Here is a 21,203-nt window from a genome sequence, read left to right as displayed (position 1 = left end):
TTCACAATAGAACCACTCTGCCAGCTACTAACAGAGCACATTAACTAGCTAGCCCTCCTCTGCCACTGTGGCTGCATTTGGGCTGCCCCTGCTCTGGGGGCCCACCCCTATCCCTCCAGTCTGTGGTGAGAGTACCTTGCTAGCTAAATCCCATACTCTAGGAGGATGCACTCCTGGTTTATAAACTCCTTTTGGCAGCAGAAAATGGGAATTCCAAGGTGTTCTGAGTATTACAGACCAGCACGGTAGCAAGGTTATATAACACAGAAAAAGAAGGCAATCCCCTCCCTGGCCCTCCCCAAAACTATGCAGGAGGCAGCTAGCGCAACATAGGTACCAAGAACCAAAAATGGGAAATAATCTACACATCTGACACTAGGGGACTGCCACATAAACTACGGTAGATCCATTAAATGGAATAGCATGCTGCCACTCAAATGATACTGAAGAGCATTCAATTACATGGGGGAAAAGTCCAGAATATTAAGTGAAGAAACTATAAACAATATCGAAGTCTGCTCCCCTGCACACACGCACCCATGTGTGTGTGTCAGAAGAACATGAGGCAAGGATCACCACTGGGTGCTAAAACCACCCGGTGAAAGACTGCGGGCGAGCAGGATGTTCATGTAGTCTCAAAGTATCAGATGACTCAGAGTATCACAGATTACCTATTAGCCACCGGGGCAAATGAGCTTTGACACTGGAGACAGCTGGCAGCCACTACCTTAACCAAGTGATCAAACAGTGTCACAAATAGAAGGACAACCTGGCATGAAATGCCTCCTGCTGTGATGCACACACGGTATCAACTATGGAATATCCTTGCCAAAAAATACTTAACGTGAATTGAATCAAGAGGAAATCAGAAAAACTCAGAATATGGGACATTCTACAAGGCAACTGGTCTGACTCTAAAAAATTCAGTCTGAAAAACAAAAAGGGTCGGGGGTCCTCTACTAGAATAAGAACAACTAAAGGCCATTTTTGGAACAACTGGAAAATGATAAATATGAATTTGTCTATTAGATAATAATACTGAATTAATGTTAATTTCCTCAGCTATAATTAATAGCATTGTGGCTATATAACAGACTGTCCTTGTTGTGAAATATTTAAGAGTGACGTGTCATAAAGTCTGCATCTTACATTCAAATGGTTCAGCAAAAAAGAAAATTTATGATAGAAAAGAAGCAAATGTGGCAACATGTTAACAAATGGTAAATATAGGGAAAGTGGACACTGCTATTTTTCAACTTTCTATATATTAAAATTAAAATATTTCAAAATAAAGAAAAAGCACTAGGCTCCCATTAATATTAATAGTGGTTAAGCTCTAGAAAGAATTACAGGTCACTTTGAGTTTTATTGTTTGTCATTTGTGTATTTCCAAAACTTCCTACAATGTACATTTTATACAAAAATTGTTTTAAACTGTTATAAAAATAATCATCCAAGGAAATGAAACGGCCCTTTAGTGTGTGTGCAGTGCCTGGCCTATACTGATAAACAAGCCTCGGAGACTGGACGAGGATTTACACGTGGCACACTTAATCCTCACAATTGTGAGAGCTGTGTCTTTGTCCCTAATTTACAAATGGCCAAAACCTTCAGAGGGTTAATGAAGCCTGCTCCAGCCACAATGTTAGTAAAAGCCAGAACTCAGCTTCAAAACCAAGACACCCAAGCCATGCTCTTTTCACTACGCCATGCGTCAAAAGCCAAACAGAACATACATACTCTTGGATATTCCATATTTTGCATCTGCCATACCTTTCCTTGATCACACAAATTAACACGAAGTGACACATCATGTTCCAGAAGATAAAAGAGAAAGTAATGAATGCCTCAATCATCGTTCTTATGAAAAGAAGATGGCCTGTGATCACTGCTCTCTCTCAAACTCAGAAATATCTGGCTTCCCTTCATTTCCTGCTTAAAAGTGAAACATCAGTGGAGATGGTCAGTTACACTTTTCTAGAACTAAACAAAAAGGCTGTGAGGCAACATGAGGGACATGGATGGGCTTGGCACGAAGCAGCCTTCGGTATAAAACTCAGAGCAAAGCCACAGCATCGCGTGGGGACAGCTAACTCAAAATTGGCAGATGTGCCTTGGGTGACTTGGGTCTGCTGCTCAGGCTGGCAGCAGAGTGGTACAAGGCTCCCCTGCTCTCCTCTCCCAAGCTGTGAGGACTAGCAAGTCTCTCCCTGCAGCGCTGTGGATTTTAAGGCTTGTCTGTAGATTTCGATTCACAGCACCAGAATGTCTGTGGACTTATTCAAGTGTACAAAAAGCTTACTTTGGGGCAGAATTTCCATTATATCCTCTTTTTGTCCAGAAATATCAATAATATACTATCACTTATTTATTTTATAAAAATGAAGTCATCTTAATTTTACCAAAATTAGAGACAGTGTTAAATATGTATTTAAGGAGGGGGAAAAATACAGGAATCTAGGGAAAAACAATCATGCTTACTAGAACCAAGCAAAAAAAAAAAAAAAAAAAAAAAAAGCCTAAGTCAAGAAGGACATTCAGTATCAACACTCTCATATCCCTCTGGTTTGTGGGGAGACAGGAAGACAAGGTAAGAAACAGCCCCTAAGATAAAAAGTACCCCTTTGTGTGGGGAGCGAGGTGGGATTCCCACCATTCAAGGGATTCCCAACCATTCAAGATAAAATCTGTCAGAGCAAGAAACTGCTAAGCAAATGGAGTTTATAAAAGTCAGAAAAGAATACAATTCTAGGAAGTTATATAAGATGTTAAGATTATTCATCGAAGTTTTAGAAAAACCATAAACGTAGTCAAAGTACAAACCTCCTTGAAAACATCATTCCCTTTTAAACAATTTTGACATATTTTGAAATGCATGCACCCACAATTCTATACCTAATCAGTTTTTTAAATGATTATTACTGAAAAAAAATAAGAAGCATTCAGTACTTACTACTGCTTCCATATCAGAAGTGTCAGATGGAGCAAACATAGACTGAACCATAAACTTGTGTTTACTTTTCTCATTGGGATCATAATCGAAAGGCTGTAACATCACTGAGAAAGAAAATATTTCATTAGGAGGGTCAGAGCTTGGTCATCAGTGCCATTTGTTATGCCAATACCTGTACTTAGGTTGTAAAGTAGCTTACCAGCATTCTCTCATCTGACCCTCAGGACCCCCCTGGTGACGTAAGCAAGAAGTGACCAACACCTTCTCCACTTTGCAAGTCACCAGCCTAAGGTCCAGGAATGTTGGGGACTTGCCCAAAGTCAGACAGCATGTAGTGTCACAGCTGGGAGAAGGGCCTGTCTTCTGATTCCTAGTCCACTGACAACTTTCACTCCCACAAACCTACTGCAAATGTCTACCACAGGCCTTACGGAATCAGTAAACTGTGTAAAACACCATATGCCTGTTTTGCTGAAGAAAACATATCCAAATGGTCTTTTCAGGAACTAAAATAATCTAAGATGTTTAGGAACGTTTAAGAAACTGTTTTAGCTTCTCTCCACCCCATTTCCCATACAGCTAATCAAGGTAATGCTTGAAATACAATTTTGCCAGTAGAATGCTAGAAAATATTCACAACCAGGACATTCACAGAGAAGCGAAAAAAACACCACCAGCTTACAGCCCCTGCCCTTGTCCCTCAGAATGGAGAGGAATCGCACAGAGGAGACTGCGGGTGAGTGCCACCCACTGCACTGTGGGAGGTGCCTGTCCACTCCGGCCAGCTTCCTTCAGCCCACTTCCTGGAGCAGATGAGGGCCTACTCCTGTTAAATGACAGCTGCTTTAAAGTATGTTATCTGCTATTAATACAAGGCTTTGGCTAAACCACAAATCTAATTAAGTTCCCTGAAACATAACTTCACGTGCAGGAAAAGCCTACTGTGGCCCCAGTCGTTAGAGCCGATGTGGACTTAGTGTGGCCATGTGCATACTGCTGCTCTGTTCCTTGTCCGCTGCTCTGGTGAGCTCTGAAGATGAACGAGGGTTATTTGTAAAGAGCGCTGATGCTCAGGTGACAGCAATCTGAAGACCATGCTTGTTTTTAGAGAAGCCAGCACTTCGGATGAAACACAAAACTGATGGGTCCAGAGAACAGAGCACACCCCAGACGAGCAGCTGCAGGAAGCTCGCCTTTGCTCCCTGTCTTCTCTACCTTCTCAGAGTCAGTGCAAAGGAGGGAGCTGCCAAGAGCACTCTGCCAGAGCTCTGCCTGAGTTCTAGCACACCCCAAGGCCAAACAGGCCCTTCCTCTTCATCTCTCCACCACCTCCACCTTCCCCATCCCCAGTACCTTCACAAAGGCCCAAGAAGGAAAGAAAGGCAAACAACCTTTATTAGTGCCTACTCCATACCAGGTACCACAGAAGGCACACTCCCTTAGTTCTCCCATTTAATCTTTACAGCAATCCATCAAAGAAGCTCATGTCTCCATTTTCTAGATAAAAAGACAAGGGCTTAGAAAGGCTAAGTGGCCTCACTTGGGTCCCATGGCCAGCATATTAAGCAACAATGCCAATGCTCCATCCTGGCTTTGACTCCAGAGTCAGCCTTACACACCACAGGTTCTCAAGCGGGATCCAAAGACCCCAAGGGTCCCCCACGGGGTGATTCCATGAAGTCAAAACTATGGTCATGGCCAGGCATGGTGGCTCACGCCTGTAATCCCAGCACTTTGGGAGGCTGAGGCAGGAGGATTGCCTGAGGCCAGGAGTTTGAGACCAACTTGGGCAACATAGCAAGCCCCTGTCTCCACAAAAAAAAAAAATTATCGGGTCATAGTGGCACATGCCTATAGTCCTAGCTAGTCAGGAGGCTGAGGTGGAAGGATCACTTGAGCCCAGGAGTTTGAGGTTACAGTGACCTATGATCATGCCACTGCACTCCAGCCTGAGCAACAGAGCAAGGCCCTGTCTCAAAAAGACAAAACAAGAAAACCTTCATTGTACTACTGAGACATTGTATGCCTTTTCCACCATGCTGACGCTTGCACTGATGATGCAAAAGCAATAGAGGTGCCTTAGTGGTTTGAACTGTGAACTGAACTTTCGCATGGAATACCATTTTTACTTGAACAAACAACTAACAGATAAACTCTGGTTATTCAGAACTGGGGATATGGCATATATTTTCTTGAAAATGAATGAAGCCTGTAACTTCAAGGAAAACAACTTGCAGTAGTTGTTGCCAATGACAAAATCCAGGCTTTCAAGGAAGAATTATAATTGTGGGAAACTATTATATCTGATACCAAGAGCTTCATAGTTTCCCAAAGACTTCTCCGATGAGATCAGTGGGAATAGTAATGAATATAATTTTTTGATATTATACAATGAAATGTGTCAACATTTGAAAAACCTGTATAACTCAACTAAAACTGTCCAAACAACCCATGCATGATATTACAAAATCCATTGAAAGTGCAAGAGAGACTGATATATTTTGGTGAAACAAAGTTCAAAAAGCTCACAGACATGGTCTCAGATTCCACTCCACACTAATAACATTTTAAGAAAGTACACCTGTCAAGTTTTGGTGTAATACCAAAGAAGAATGTCCAGAATTACCTGCAAAGTCTATGAGATATACACTTCTCTTTTCCAACTACACATCTGTGATGAAAGCACATTTTCTTTATACATGTTCACCAAAAGAACACATCATAACAGACTGAATGCAAAAGCAGACATGAGAGTACAGCTGTCTTTTATTAAAACAGACATTAAAGAAATTTGCAAAAATTGTCAAATAATGTCAGTCTTCTCACTGATTTTTTTGAAAATAGTTATTTTTCATTAAAAATGTTACTCTGATACTGTGTGATTTGTTATTCTTAAATGAATTAATAATTTTTTAATTTTTCAGTTCAATTTTTAATGATAAATATCAAGACAACCTACAAATAAAAAGATTTTGGGGTCTTTTTTTTTTTTAAGAGATGGGGTAATGCTATATTGCCCAGGCTGTCCTCGAACTCCTTAAGCAATCCTCCTGCTGCAGTCTCTGGAGTGGCTGGAACTACTGACAAATGCCACAGCGCTCATCTGGGTCTTCAGTTTTCAAGAGTGAAAAGGGGTCCTGAGATCAAAAGCTTTAAGGACCATTACTCTACACCAAGCTGCCTCATAGTGCCCTCTAGGAGGAAAATGATCTGATTAAATAATTTAAGTGAACACACTGGTGGGTTTGTGTAGTACCACTTTTGGGAGAATCTGCTGTTTAAAAAGAGAAAGGAGCTTTACACAAACCAAGCCTTGGGTTTTCAGGATGCACCAGGCTCTCTGGTGGAGACAGAAGCACGTGTGCATGTACACCCGTCCCTTACGGAAGGAACTGGGGTTCCTTGTGCTCCTCTAATCAAACGACTTTGCAACTGCTTGCTCTACTTCTGCAGAAGAGTGCTGTCTTTGATCCACTGCCACTTCACTGGGGACCTTCCAGCTGTCACCAGCACAACTCCAGGCCTACGACATCCCTGCCAAGTCACCACAGTGTAGATCTGGAAGGACCATTTAACAGGGCAGGGGAGAAGATGTAAACAGGAATGCAAGCACACAAAACAGTGGGTACTGGTGGTTACCAAGGACTCACTTCAAGGGAACACTGGAGAGGGCCTGAGGCAGCAGGTCAAAGAGCCCTCCCGCAAAGCAGAGGACCCTCGAGACAGAAACACAGACGCCAAGAGGCACAGGTGAGGATGGCGAGTGGAAGCCTTTCAACTGGGAATAAACCTGTGGCCTGAAGCTTGTGAACTTCCAGGAAGCTCTGGGTGTAAGGTGGACACTCGGCCCTTCCCCAAGTACGACTCTCCTCCCACCTGGAGCAGCAAGCAGAGAAGGTGTTTGCTACGCACCGGCTCTCCTTGGCTTGCGAGCTCCCAAATTGGCAAGCCAGAGTGAGGAGGTCAGGTGGCCACCCAGATGTTGTGAAACGTCACAAACCGTCAGAGCAACTCAGTATCCACACCCTGCTTATCAGGGCCCCTAACTCACATCAAAAATTTTATTTCTCGCTACTATCATCTCATGTCAGACTCAATTTGCTATACCCTACTAGCTGGAACTTTACGAGAACATGATAGAATAAATGTTGCTAATCGTTTGTTCTTTCAGCTCCATACATGCAAATTGTGACAGAAATTATGTACTTTTTTCCATGACAGGCTATAAAAGAGCTTCCCATTAACTTAATTTATTTCACTTGAATACCAGAGACACTGATGATAAAATCCTCTTAACTGAACCATCTATCCTACTTTTAAAATGTATCTGCTGATACTACATTAAAAAGAGGCTTGTTACCAGGAGACGGCCTGGAGACAGGGTCACTACTCAGCCACATTAACACTTTGTGATACAATGCCTGTTGTATTACAGATTGCAAACGTGGGATCCTGTGAAGAAAGGGCCTTTGGAGTCATAAAACATTGGATCAATAAGATCAGACTTTTTTCAATAGAGAAGAAATGCAATCTATATGCTACTTAAAACATACACACTCCTTAGAGAAATGATGACTTGATTAAATACAGCATAAATGCTGCTTCTGAGAACCCAAGCAAGTCACAGATCATTTTCATCTGCATCATAACGGTAACAGAGCAAATGAATAAAAGTCTAACAAGCACCATGGCACATGCTTCATTTTTTTTTAATCTCAGAATTTTATCTTCAAAACGTCTCTCTCCACATTTTACAAGCCCACAATCTCAGCTCAGTCCCCAGTGACTCACTTTTAGATTTCTGCCAACTAGGAGATTTTCTGACATGCTCCCAGTTTCTTTCTCATCCAAATCATCCTGCATAGCCCCAGAAATACAATCTCCCCTAACACCCTATTCACATCAAATCCTCATATCAAAGACCTATTAAAAAAACAACCATTTCCCGTGTAGGAGACAATCAGTTCAGCTCTTCACACTCTGGTCCTCCTCAGATTTGCTGCTATCTCCCAACGACAGGCCTCCCTTCTGGACCAACAAGTGTGCACACTGCTCAGGCCATGCATCCATCCCTACATCCTTATACCCCGGGATATTCTCATCATCACTAAAGTCTCCTTGTACCACATCGGCCCTACCTGGCACGCTCTTTCTGATTCTCCCCTCCCCTACTCACATCTCACTATACCACATCTTCCAGGGCTTAATCCACTAATAGAACTGTGTAAGGAGAAGTTCCCAAACTTCAGCATTTATCAGAATCACCTGGAATGCTTACTAAAACACAGATTGCTAGACAGACGCCACCTCCAGAGTTTCTGAGTTAGCAGAGCTGGGATGGGACTGAGAACTCACATTTCTAACAGGTCTGAGGTGCCGCTGATGCTGCTGGCCCCGGGCCCATGTGCAGGGAACTGTGCTGTACTATATGTACTTCCTCACGCTGCAACTCCTGCGGGGATGAATGCCATCGTACACCCTAGATCCTACCGTGGTGCCCTACTCTACTGGGAGACATTGTCGATACTGAGACTCCTGAGCTTCTTCCTACATGTTTGCCTTTTCTCCCCAATTAGACTGAGACCAGGACTTAATGTTTTGATAGCTCAAATTCTGGGTGCTAATTTGCATGTTTTCATTGCCTTTTCTCCCCAATTAGACCTTCTTCCCTTCCAACATTCAAAGCACTCCTGAATCATGCTCCCTCTAGAAATCTCCTTGGGGAAGCCAAAAGAGAGAACCCTCCCCAACTCTCACAAGCTGGCTTCTCTTCTGTCCCACTTCCCATAGCTGCCCCCTCCACGTGGCCAAGACAGTGCCTCCCAGCTTCTCAAGGTGGCTTCCTCCAACTCCAGGTCTGCCTGCTCTCACACAGCCCACGTGGCAAAAAGCTGTCCTCCACCACACTGCATTCATGGCGTCACAATGAAGTTGTGCTCTATTTTGAAACTAATTAAAGGCATACATAAATAAATGCCAACCAGAGCTCCTGATCCGCCAAAGATAACCAGTGTTACCACAATGAGGTGGGATAATTCTAGCCTAAAGCAAAGAATCTTGACATTTTAGAGTATGAGTAAACTTATCATTTCCTTTAGGATTATCAAAATGTTGAAATCATGACTGCCTTCCTGGACCTCTGCGTAGTCAGGGACCCATGGATGGAACTATGAGTCTAGTGAGTAAATAATTAATTTTATCTCTTTATAAATAAGTTAACACTGAATTGTCTTTGTATTCAATATAGGACTTTCCAGTTTGTGTAGTCTGTCTTAGATAACAAACTCCCCATAGTGTCATTACTTTCCTTGGTAGACACTAGTACAGATGTACTGACGGTGAGGTCTCCTTTCTGCAGTATCAATGGAAGATGAGGTGTACTATATACAGGCATTGGCCAAATAGCAAGGCTCACTCATTCTCTTTTATAAATACCTTTTTTAATATAAATCTTTTTAAAAACTCCAACACACTTTCCCAACTCCTATAACACTCAGTAATGGAGTATGACGTAGCCTCTTCTGATTACTCTCAAGTTGTGACACAGAACCCCCATTACGCACTAACTCGGGGAGCCCTACAAGCCACGTCTCTTGAAATTCAGCGCCTGAAACGTGGTGAACAGTCCACCCAGGGTTTACACAGACCCAGATCCCCACTGTTGTTTCTGGACACTCCCCGCACCTGTTCTCTGGAGTGTTCTTGCCCAGCCCACCACTGTCTGATCTGTACTGTCACACCTGCCACTTTCAACGAGGCCGCCTCTGCAGTCCTTTCCCTTCCTTCCGGCTGTGATGAGCTGGAAACCAGAATAGGGTTAACAGTTAAGTGTAAAGTGGAAGTAAACAGGACAATATTCAAGGCTGGAGAGCCCTCAAACGTGTAAGTATGCAAGGAACTGTAGTGAGAGAAAAGAACATCCCCTTCTGGCTGCTCGAAAACTTTGCTTTCTGCTTCTTAGCCGTGTTGTGGGGAGCTCAAGCTACCTTCAACTAAGTGAGGTGTACTGAATGTACTTGATAAGTTCTCTTCATTGTGATGTTTGAAAAGAAAGAATTGTTAACATAAAAAGTAAAACACAGGAACCTTAATATTATAATAAACTTTAAAAAAATATTTAAAAGCATAATTAAGCTGAAATTTTGTTGGTAATTTTTTTTTACCAGAATCTTGTCCAGTGAAAAAGATTAAAGACATCTTTTAAGCATGAATGTGAGTTGTTCTTATCTGAGAGTAATAAGCCCAGTTCATGGAAACCATTTATAAGAAGGTTTCGCTTATCAGAGACTTCCAAAGCAAACGATCAAACAAAGAAGAATGTTGCTGTTAAGAGGCCTAAACTCCCGAACTGCAGCTTCCACTATCAGCACGTGATGGATAAATGCCTGGCTTCTTTATCTAAGGGCTCTGTGCACTTGCATTCTGGTGCTAATCACCAGAAAGTGACACCCAAGCGGGGCTGGTCCAGAGCCACCAAACAGCTACATTAAACTGAGTCAGCAAAATCTTAGCAGGATTAATTATCAATTGCAATACTACCCAATTACATTAATTGACCAATGTTTCCATCTAAGAAGAGTTGCTGATATTCATTCTCTGCCCTCAGGATTTTACTGGACGAACTTTATGCGTTAAATGTGATTGAGAAGAATGCCGAAAAGAGCTATATGTCAGGAATAAATACTGCTCCTTAATTCTTTGAATTCTAATTTAAAATACAGATTCAGACACTGGGAGATTTGTGTTTGTTTGTCTTTAATCCATTTTCAATTCCCAGGGTACACTTAGTAAAGTGAATCTGTACCTAAATATTGGTATCTTTAATGACTCTTTCCAGCACCCCCCCACAGATATTTTGCATTTCTAATTTGCTTGGTACACAGGCAACCAATGTGCATAATTGAACTGCAAATGGAAGCGTGCTTGCTACTTTAGTGAAATTAGAATTCAGTGAAGGTTATAAAAATATTAAACTTAATATCATATTACAGGAAGCGTAAGTATTTTTGATGGGCCCATAATTTTACCACTTCACCTGCTGTATCCGCTGGCAAACATGGTTTGGAATATTAATGGAAAACTCCCTCATTATTAAACTGCAGGATTAAAAAAAAAAATTCACAACCACTAACAGCTTACCACAAAGACATTTTCAGAAATTATCTACCTTAAAAATATTTTCCTACCATACAGTTCAGAAAATAGATTTAATTCTGCAAAGCTAGAACAAATGGGGAGATCCCCCACTGCCTCAAACAATTCATTAATTCAAAAAGTTCTATTTTCCTTGCATTTCAAATCTTAGGAAGAAAAAAAAATCTAATCTCCTCTTCTCCAGTCTCCATTTAAGTGTGCCTATTTTGCTGAGGTCCAGATTTGAATAATTCAAAACCATCTCTAGTATATAGTATGTACCAAGGGGCAAGGGCCAAAACCATGGCATTTTGGGTCAATTAATGCAAACAGAAAGCTCCCTGCATCCCCTTCACCTACCACGTTGCTTCATGCAATAGGCACAGACGCCAGAAAGGGCTACAATAAGAATGTGATGAGATGAACACCTATGTAAAGGACAAAGAAAAGCACTCAAATTATAGGTCAAAGGGACCAGATCGCAAAGCAATTTGGCAAAGTCCACACATCATAATCCACTGACACAAGAAGTTTGGGTTATGCCTGTGTCCCACTGATACTTTACCACCTGAGCTTAGCAAAGAACCCAATAAGTGATTTGTCATGTTCTGAAGAAGAAAGGCCAGAGACTGAACTTTTGAAGCATAATGTAAGGTCCCTTGAATATCAGGTTAATCTGAAAGATGAGAAGAGCTTCACAGGGTATGTCTGAAATATATTTGGCTCTCTCTGCCCCCCCCCACCCCCAGCCAGGCCAGGGGCCAGCTCCACAGGTGGGTATCATCATCACCATCACCCTCCCTCTCCCCTCCCCCTTCTCATTTTCCTTCCCTGCCTCCCCACCTCTCTCTCTTTAAAAGAATGATTTATAACCTTCCCTAATAGCTAGCGCATCCCAAGGGTTTTCAGAAACAGGAGAAGCACACTAGGCATGTCCTTTTCAGGTATGCTGACACTATGGGTGGCAGGCAGGCCAATGCTGGTAGTATTTTAAGTTGATTTGATTGGCCACCTTTTTATAGATTATATTTGAAAATTTACTAGCAGCTTTTCACTATAAAACAAAAGGACATCATAGAAAGAAGAAAAATTCTTATTTCTTCTCAAAATTAGGAAGGGCTCATAAATTAAAATGTGGGATTAATTTATTTCCAAAAAGGCAATTCAAATATTATATATCCACCTTCAAATATTAAACAATCCACCTACCCAGTTTTTGTCAAAGCTAGTAGAAGAATGATGCAATCCCACTCTTGTACCACGCTTTCAGTTACATAGTATTTGTAAATATTCTGTGAGGCAGAGAACTATTCTCATTTTAAATGAGAAAACTAGAATCTAGACAGGTTAATAGAACAGCCAACTGGTTAAACAGCAGAGCTGGGTTTCCTGCTCAGGTTTCCTAACCTCAAATCCACTGAGCTTTGAACTGAGTTGGTAAAACCAAACTTGGCCATGTGTGCCCCTGGGGAGAAGGGAAGGCAGGCCTGTGGATAATATGCGCTGCCTGTGTCCCGTTATCCTCCACCTCCTGGGGACATCCTCTCTCCCAGAGGAACCTAGGAGCTCTACTGACTTACCAAGATGTCATTGTGTAGCTGCATTTTAAGAGGACCCCTGGAAAAGAGCAGTGCTTTTTATTCCAAGGTATGTATGTCTAATAAATGATGCAGTGGCCCCTCAGCACATACTACTGCAGCACAGGGGGCTAGCCTTCTTTGCTGACTTGTGAGGCTGTCTTGGGAATGCAATGACATCTGGCTTCACCCAGGTTCCCCTCAAGCACTGATTAAATATCAAATAAAAACAAAGAAGCCCTTTCTCATATGCAAATATAATGTTGTTTCACCTAGGAGGAAAGCCTGCAGACACCTGGACATTTTTTTATTCAACTGCTTTTCTGCCAAATACACTAAATCTTGAGAACAATGGAACTGAACATTTTATATTCATTTGTGAGTGGGGCCATCCCCTAAGACTGTGAGGCAGGTTAGCACCCTAGAAAGAACACTGGATCAGGAACCAAGACTCAGATCAGCCACTAAAACACTCACAGGACCCTTCCTCTTTTATCTGCAAAATGGAAGGCCACAACCACAAAATCTTGGTCTTCCTCAAGTAATCATAAATCAAAACAAATGTGCAGTTAATGATTACTTTAAAAAAATTCCTATGACAGTGGAGGAATGGATCTTTCTAAAAGAGAGACAGAGACACACATAAACACACATACGTTTATACTTAGCATCAGAAAGCACACCTACATTGTACAACTACCTACTGAGATTATTTTATTCAGAAAATCATGCTGCTTCCCCTGTATTTACTGTGAAAATTGGTAATTTTCATCTACTGACAACCTTGCTCAACTGTGATGTGGACAAGGAAATCGAGGGGTGGGGGAGTGGATAAAAGAGGGGAATTAAAGATTTCAGCTCCTCTTGGTATCAACAGAAAAACTTAAAGCATGTGGATCCAGAAGACACATAAATACCAACATCCCAGGTCCTTTCCTTCTCCAGTATGCTGCAGAAAGAGCATGGGCCTCAGAGCCAGACAAAATGATCCACATCTTGGCTCTGTCACTTGCTAGCTTCACGACCCTATGACCACTAGTCTCCTAAGTAAAATGGAGGTAACAACGCATGTCTCCCGGGGCAGACAGCAGAATGACACGAGACAGTACACGTGCAGCTCCAGCACACAGGAGCCAATTCTGCCCTCCTGGCTTCTTCTGGATAACAAACCTGATTCGACAGTCCAGATCGGGCCTTGCAGCCTCAGAGAGAAGCACGGGGAAAGAGCTGGAGCAGGTGCACCATAATGAGAGAGACCAACTGATGCAGGGAATAAGAGTTTGCAGAAATGATCAGATAATGAAACACCTTGTATCTTTCCAAAAAGGTGAATCATTTTCTTTTAGGTGTCAAATGAATAGCCAAATGTATCACAATCAAAATCTATCGTGGGAAAAAAAAGCCAGACACGTACTCATTTCAAATTAGTAAGTCCTACTGCTGCAGAAGTCTCTGTGACACTGAGCCGCCTGATATTTAAAGGGTAAACACGCACTCCCCCATAGCTCCCCCTTGGCTCCAGAAGTTCTAATGAGCTAAAAGTTTATTCCATTTCTAAAATACATTTAAACTCCAACCCATCACTTACATCTCCTTAATTCTGAAATCCAATTCTCAATTTGGGCACTTTACCAGCATCTTTTCAAAAGTTGGACTTTGGAAAATATATGCACTCTCAGACAGAAGGAGGGAAAAGCCATCAGACATGCACCAAACTGACACCCTTGAATATATTCCAATTTCCTCAGCCCTCATCTCCCTTAGCATTTCACAATCAGTAAAGTGCAATGACCAATCATTGGAAATGACATGAGCTTAATGTCAGAAATCATTTAGTTTAAATAAGAAAATAACTCCATTTAGCTTTCTCCCACAAAGTAAAATTAAGTTTGTTTAGCCCTTTTTTATTTATTGCCAAAGGGCAGATTTAATTTCAAGGGAGTGAAAACCAAACTCATTCTGAAGTGAAGTCTACAGTTACCACTTTAATTTTGCTCTAACTATTGAGGCGCAAAGGCTGAAAGCATTAAAACAAAGAGGCATTAATTATGGGGGAAAAGATGTGAGTGGGACCCACTAAGATTTTTTAATCAGGGGGTGGAGGATGGGGGTTGGAGAGAAGTCTATCATCTTATTTTGCTATGCTGCAAATACAAACGCTAAGAAAACCCACTGGTTCTAGGGGCCTTGTGAGCCCGCCCTCTTGGGCTGCAGTCTCAGGACTTACCAGATACATTAATTGAGGCCCCTGCATCGATGATCCCACTGTTGGGCCTCACACAGTACCTGCGCGGTGCTGTGGTCTTCACTTTAAAACACACATTTCGGTCTGTTGGGTTGCCAAGCTTTAGGTTGGTGGTGACAACATCAGTGAAGGGACCTGTGGAATAAGACAGAGACTGATTGGGAATCTAGTGAGGAATGTCTAGAAGATTGACTTATTAATGGTAGGGAGGGAGGTAAATGTAGTTAAAGGAAGATTTGACATCCAAAATTATCTCATTAACATGCCAATGGATGGGAGAGACGAGCTGAGGTTAATGCATTAGCAGTAACAGCTAATATTTACCATGTTCTCACTATTTCAGCAGGTACTTAGTAAGTGTTCTGACATATGGCATCTCATTGAAGCCTCACAATTTTATGATTATTGCTGTTTTACAGATGAGAAAATTGAGGACTGCAGAGACAAGCTGCTTGTCCAAGTTTCCACGTTAGTTAGTAGTAGTTAGGATCTATAACCAGATGGCCTGAATCCAAGGCCAGTTCTTACCTATGTTAAATACTGATTTCCACAGTAACAAGATGAAATCTAACAGAAGGAGCATAAAGGACTAAACTTGGTCCAAAATGATTATCAAGGGCAGAGGGTGCCGAGAGTAGTAGATGCAGGGAAGACTTTGAGGTGTTAATGGTCTATAAACACAGAAACCCCCAATAATAGAGTGTTGCTGCCAGAAAAGTTAATACCATCGTAGGCTACAGCAAGAAGTTCAGCGTCCTGCTGGGCAGTCCCCACCTGAAACCTCACATTCATTTTTAACTACGTAGGCTACTGGGAAGACTGAAACAAGGCTCAGTGCCCTGAAGATATTTTTTATTACTATTATTTATTCATTTCCTACTTTATTAGATTTTTTAATTAAAAAAGTAAAACATGCTTCTTAAAACGAACCAAACAATAAAAGATGTATAAAGAGGAAGTTAATAAGCTTTCCCTTGTCCCCTGAGGTAACTAATATTAATGATACGGGAGATCTTTCCACATCATCTACGCTTACACAAACATATATACATACATACATACGGGTGTGGGGGGTGGAGGGGGCTAACAAAAATGAGATAATACTATTCATGTTACCCTGAAACTTATTTTTCATTTACCAATCTACTGTAGACATGTGATCACTAGGTTTATTAGTCAGTCAGGTGGGAAAGGTTGAACTACAAGACCACTTAGGTCCTTTTCAAATTTACACATTTTCAACAGGTAAGTCAACATCTTTGTGTTCCCTCTAGGCAAGTTCTTACTTCTGTCTTTACATCTACAAGGAAGTAGGAGAAGGGGTGGAGAGCGGTATGTTAACAAAGAAGTACATAATGGTGGTTCAACTGTACCTTAAGAAGATCCAACAAAGACATTTGAATTTGTGCTTTGAAAAGTTTTCAATGAGACTCCAAGCTCCTGAGGACAAGGATTATATCTTACCCATCTCCGTATCCCAGCACTGTGCCTGACATGGAGTAAAGGTCTCAATATATTAATATCCATTCACCAAGGAGAAAACTACCTGTGAATTATCTCTAGCAAAATTAAAATCTCAGGCTGGTTCCTCTCCTCTTGAGGGGCTCAGGGTATGAAAAATCAACTTGATATGCGCTTAACTTAAATAGAAATTAAGAAATCAATAATGGTGGAAAGGAAGAAAGGAAATTGGACTCAATTCCAAAATCAAATAAACTACAGCCAGTTCTGCTATAAGGCTTATTTTGAAAACACAAATTTGTTCCAATATGACTGATGTGCATATTAGAGGGACAATCTGAGCATGAAATGATTTTCACATTTGCTTATGCATGATTTTGTCTGCAAGAACAATAGGTGAACACAGAAAACTGTGCCCAGCTGTATCCAGCTGCACAGAAGTACATAAAACACTCACCCACACACACCTCAACCACCTATAGGATGCCTCAGTTCATCTTGTGGGCAATGAACCACACCTGTCCCACTTGGCATTACAACTTTATGTCCAATTTCAGGTAATCCTCCTTCCTCCACATCACAGTAATGCACAGAACACAACTCTTCTGACATCTATATCCACAGGCAAACTTCAGGTCTTTTTCAAGGTAACGTGCCAAATCTGCTGCAGTATTTGCTGCTTTTATCTTTGTACGTGTACCACTGACAAAGTCGATCATGGACAACCAATGAAGTCTCCACAAAAGGCCCAAAAAACAGGGTTTGGGGAGCTTCTGGGGAGCTAAACACATGGAGGCTTGCAGGAAGGTGAATAAGAACTTATCTGTGTGCTGGGAGGGGGCACATCCCAACTGCATGGGGACAGAAGCTCTGTGCTCAGGATCCTCTGGGAGAGGTCCTTGCCCTATGTATCTCTTCACCTGGCTGTTTATTTGAATCCTTTAAAATATTCTTTGTAATAAACCAGTAAATGTAAGTAAATGTTTCCTTGAGTTCAGTGAGTTGCTCTAGCAAATTACCTGAACCCAAAGAGGGGGCTGTGGGAACCCCAACTGGAAGTTTTGGAGGCCCAGACTTGCGACTAGTGGGAAGGAGGGGGCAGTCTTGGGGACTGAGCCCTCAGTCTGTGGGACCTGATGCTATTTCTGGGGAGACAGTGTTGGATTTGAATTAGAGGACGCCTAGCTGGTGTCCACTGCTCGGCGTGTGTGTGAGAAAACCCCCACATTTGGTCACAGAAGTCTTGTGTTGGTGGTCGTGGTGTGAGAGTAGGGGAAAAGCACAGTTTGAGAGTTTTTTCGAAAACAGCTTACCTTCGCACTAAGGCCTGCCTTTGGACTGCTGGAAGCCACGAGAGGAGGCATTCTGAAGGGTCTGTAGGTATAGTTTTAGCCAGATGTGGGGGAAGGCAGAGTCTTTGGTACTGCACCCCACCTACTGACTCCATCACAAACAACCCTCTCTCCACACTTAGGTCAGCTCCCTACTGAGAACAAAAAGCTTACACAGGAGGGCAGGTACTTGTGGCCCAAGAGGATTTTCAGCTAGACAGGGAGAGCCAGATGCTGACGATGCTTCATCCTGGCATCAAGTTCTTGGCACCAAGGGAGAAACAGGACACTTGGTGCTGAGGCAGTGTTTGAGAGACTAGAGACAGCAGCTCTCCGGGACTACCCTTTCTCCAACACATGTAGTCTGACTCGTAATAAAGATGGAGAAAGTCTGATCTCCTGTTAAGTCTCTTTGCTTGCTTAAAGTAGATATCACTTCAGCAATGGTTAAAAAAAAAAAAAAAAAGAATAGCTAAACACAACTATGACTTTCTAGGGTCAAAGAAAGCAATAAAACATACACACTCATGCACACAAATGGTACACAAACCTACAAGGATACAAGCAAATCACCACATATGTAATTCCTTGGTCCTCACATAAAAACTGCCAATCAGAAGAACCACACAGAAGCATGGTAGCTGCACAATGCTGGGGGAAGGGAGAAAAAAGTAGAAAAATGTGTGTCTACATAAAAAGACACCTAAAAAGGGATGAGCTTTCAAATATAAAGCCAAGGAGAAAAAAGCACTCAGTGAAAGTATGAATGTAATTCAAAAACTATCAGGCCTCAAAGCTTTCTAAATATTAATATAGGCTGAAAGTTACTGGTTTCAACAAGATTCTGCCTCAAGAACATGGAAGTATCTTTAGACCAGAAGGTCAAGAATTCCTAATGGCCACTCCCAAAACATCCAAAAATATGTAGATATTTTTCTAAGATGGTTTGAAGTCTAGAGAGAGCAGAAAGTAGGGATGCTGGCAAGATTTCACTGCAGTGAAATTAAGAATACTTATTAACTTCCAATTCACTACCTAGAGTATCTTTCTCATCCTCCCCATGAGGGTGGGGCATGGGTACCCCAAATTTAAATATTTGTTTATCCCTTACATCGATCTTTTCTTCAGAGCACTCTACAAAAATAAGCCAAATTTAAATGTAAACACTAAGCTATTTTTGGAAATTTCCCAGGTTAATCTATTACATAGCAATCTAAATGGTGTTTCAACTTACCTGAATCACATAAAAGGTAGTCTAAATTATTAAAAGACAAGCAATATTTGTAATAACAAACAGGATAAAGTAAGCATCTGAGATTTCTCTGTCAACAATCCTGAGTCTTCAGGTGTTAGGGATTTCATGGGCTTTCATAGGCTTTTATTTGTAAAAATCTTGGGGGGAGCTATAGTGAAAATCATATGCAATGGAACAACATTGTTGGTAAAATAGCAAAATCTCATGGGTGAATGTCAAGACACTTTGTAAAAACAGGCCAAACGCCGTCTCCCCACTCTGGGCAATTTACTCTAAGAATTTTATTGAAAATAAATTCTATTTGATTTGAGTAATTATAGGAGATAAAGCATGTTAGTGTTCTCCTTTCCCCTGTATTAATGAATTAGAATACACAAAAACCTCAATAAAAATGATGTAAAGGCTTATGCGCATCATTCAGATTTTTACTAGTCACTTTCATTTCATAAAACTGCCATTTCCATTAAAGCATTATATAAAAAATAAGATTTTACTAACCAACATGCATAGTTATCACCAATGAATTTAAACATGGCTTATAAGGTACAGAGTCAATTTTACAAATGAAATCTCCTTCAAAAGTTAGAATTTTTTCTTTTAAGAGATGAAAACAATGATTTGTGTCTCTGGAACCATAGTGTATACTCTTAATCATTTTTCTTTCTAATCTTCTATTCCTTCAGATAATATCCATACAAAACTAGAAACTTAGCATCTAAAACATGAAACGGAAGCTAAAAAAAATGAGGGAACATGAATTTGGGAGTACTCTTTAAAAATTTTATTTTTCTTCTATTCTTTATGTCCTATATTAGGTGTATATTCATCTGTGGAAACTGTTATGAGTTTGATAGAGATACTCATGAAATAGCACTAACTGAACACAAATTCCTTGGCAAGCTCTGGAAGGTATCTAGATAAAGCCAAACACAGTATAATCTATTTCCTCCACGAATTTCTTCATGGTCCTACTGGTTGGATTTTTCTCATTTTCAGTTTTTTTTAAGACAGCAAAAAGACCCAGAATTGAACTGTTTTAGAAAGCAAATAACATAATACCAGCAGAAATGTGCACACAATTAAAAGTGAAAGGAGTAACCATTGCTTTTTAGTCTTAGTTACTAAAATGGGGCATGAGATTTACAAAGTGATGGTTTAAAGGTCAAAGAAGGCCGGGCGCGGTGGCTCACGCCTGTAATCCTAGCTCTGGGAGGCCGAGGCCGGTGGATCGCTCGAGGTCAGGAGTTCGAGACCAGCCTGAGCAAGAGTGAGACCCCGTCTCTACTAAAAATAGAAAGAAATTATCTGGCCAACTAAAAATATATATACAAAAAAAAATTAGCCGGGCATGGTGGCTCATGCCTGTAGTCCCAGCTACTCGGGAGGCTGAGGCAGAAGGATTGCTTAAGCCCAGGAGTCTGAGGTTGCTGTGAGCTAGGCTGATGCCACGGCACTCACTCTAGCCCGGGCAACAAAGTGAGACTCTGTCTCAAAAAAAAAAAATAAAATAAAAAAAAAAAATAAAGGTCAAAGAAGATGGTCACAGTCCAGTAAACTTCTCAACAGAGGTCAGGTTCCAGGTGTTGAAAATTTTATCACAAATGGCTGCATAAACTTATCAATCAGGAAACCTAACAGTGTTTTGTAAAAAAAGTATTACATTAAATCTTCAGACACTGTCATGACCTATGCACAATTAAAATACTTCTTTTCCATAATCATTCATTCAGAGACCCATGGAAGAAAAAATTAAAACAAAGGTCTTGCCTTCAGGAAGTATAAATACCATCTTTACAAAAGTGCAATTTAAGAGTTATGTACCAATTATAAAAAGTAACAGTGAAAACTTCCCTTGAACTCTAAACTCAACCTTGGCCTTATCCAGCTATATGACCTCAAGCACAGCAAGCCATCCCATCTATTAAATGGCAGGAGAAAATTTTTTAAGGGATAAATATACAATTTTATTTTTAACCCAGCAATTCAATTCTACCAGAAAAAAAGATTAAAATGTACTTATAACATCAAACTATAAAACTCCTAGACGATAACAGAAGAAACTCTAGGTGACCTTGGGGATGACTTTTTAGACACAACACCAAAGCATAAGCCATGAAAGAAATAGCTGAAAAATTGGACTTCATTAAAAATAAAAACATCTGTTCTGCAAAAGACACTGTCAAGAAAATAAAAAGTAAGCCAGACTTGGAGGAAATATTTTTTAAAAACTTACCTGATAAAGAACCAT

At 41.0% G+C, this 21,203-nt stretch overlaps 1 protein-coding gene across 1 annotated transcript in view; it reads right to left on the bottom strand.

Annotated features, from left to right (window-relative positions):
• VAPB (VAMP associated protein B and C) overlaps positions 1 to 21,203 on the bottom strand; it is a 47,894-nt gene that overhangs the window by 7,291 nt on the left and 19,400 nt on the right. Inside the window, exons 2-3 of the mRNA XM_045529587.1 lie at positions 14,891 to 15,043; positions 2,954 to 3,057 (exon numbers count right to left, since the gene is read on the bottom strand). Of these exons, the coding sequence (XP_045385543.1) occupies positions 2,954 to 3,057; positions 14,891 to 15,043 (257 nt within the window). The remainder of the gene's footprint in view (positions 1 to 2,953; positions 3,058 to 14,890; positions 15,044 to 21,203) is intronic.

Source organism: Lemur catta, chromosome 17 (assembly GCF_020740605.2).
Source record: "Lemur catta isolate mLemCat1 chromosome 17, mLemCat1.pri, whole genome shotgun sequence".
Classification (NCBI taxonomy): Eukaryota; Metazoa; Chordata; class Mammalia; order Primates; family Lemuridae; genus Lemur; species Lemur catta.
This window is presented reverse-complemented; position numbering and strand designations above follow the sequence as displayed.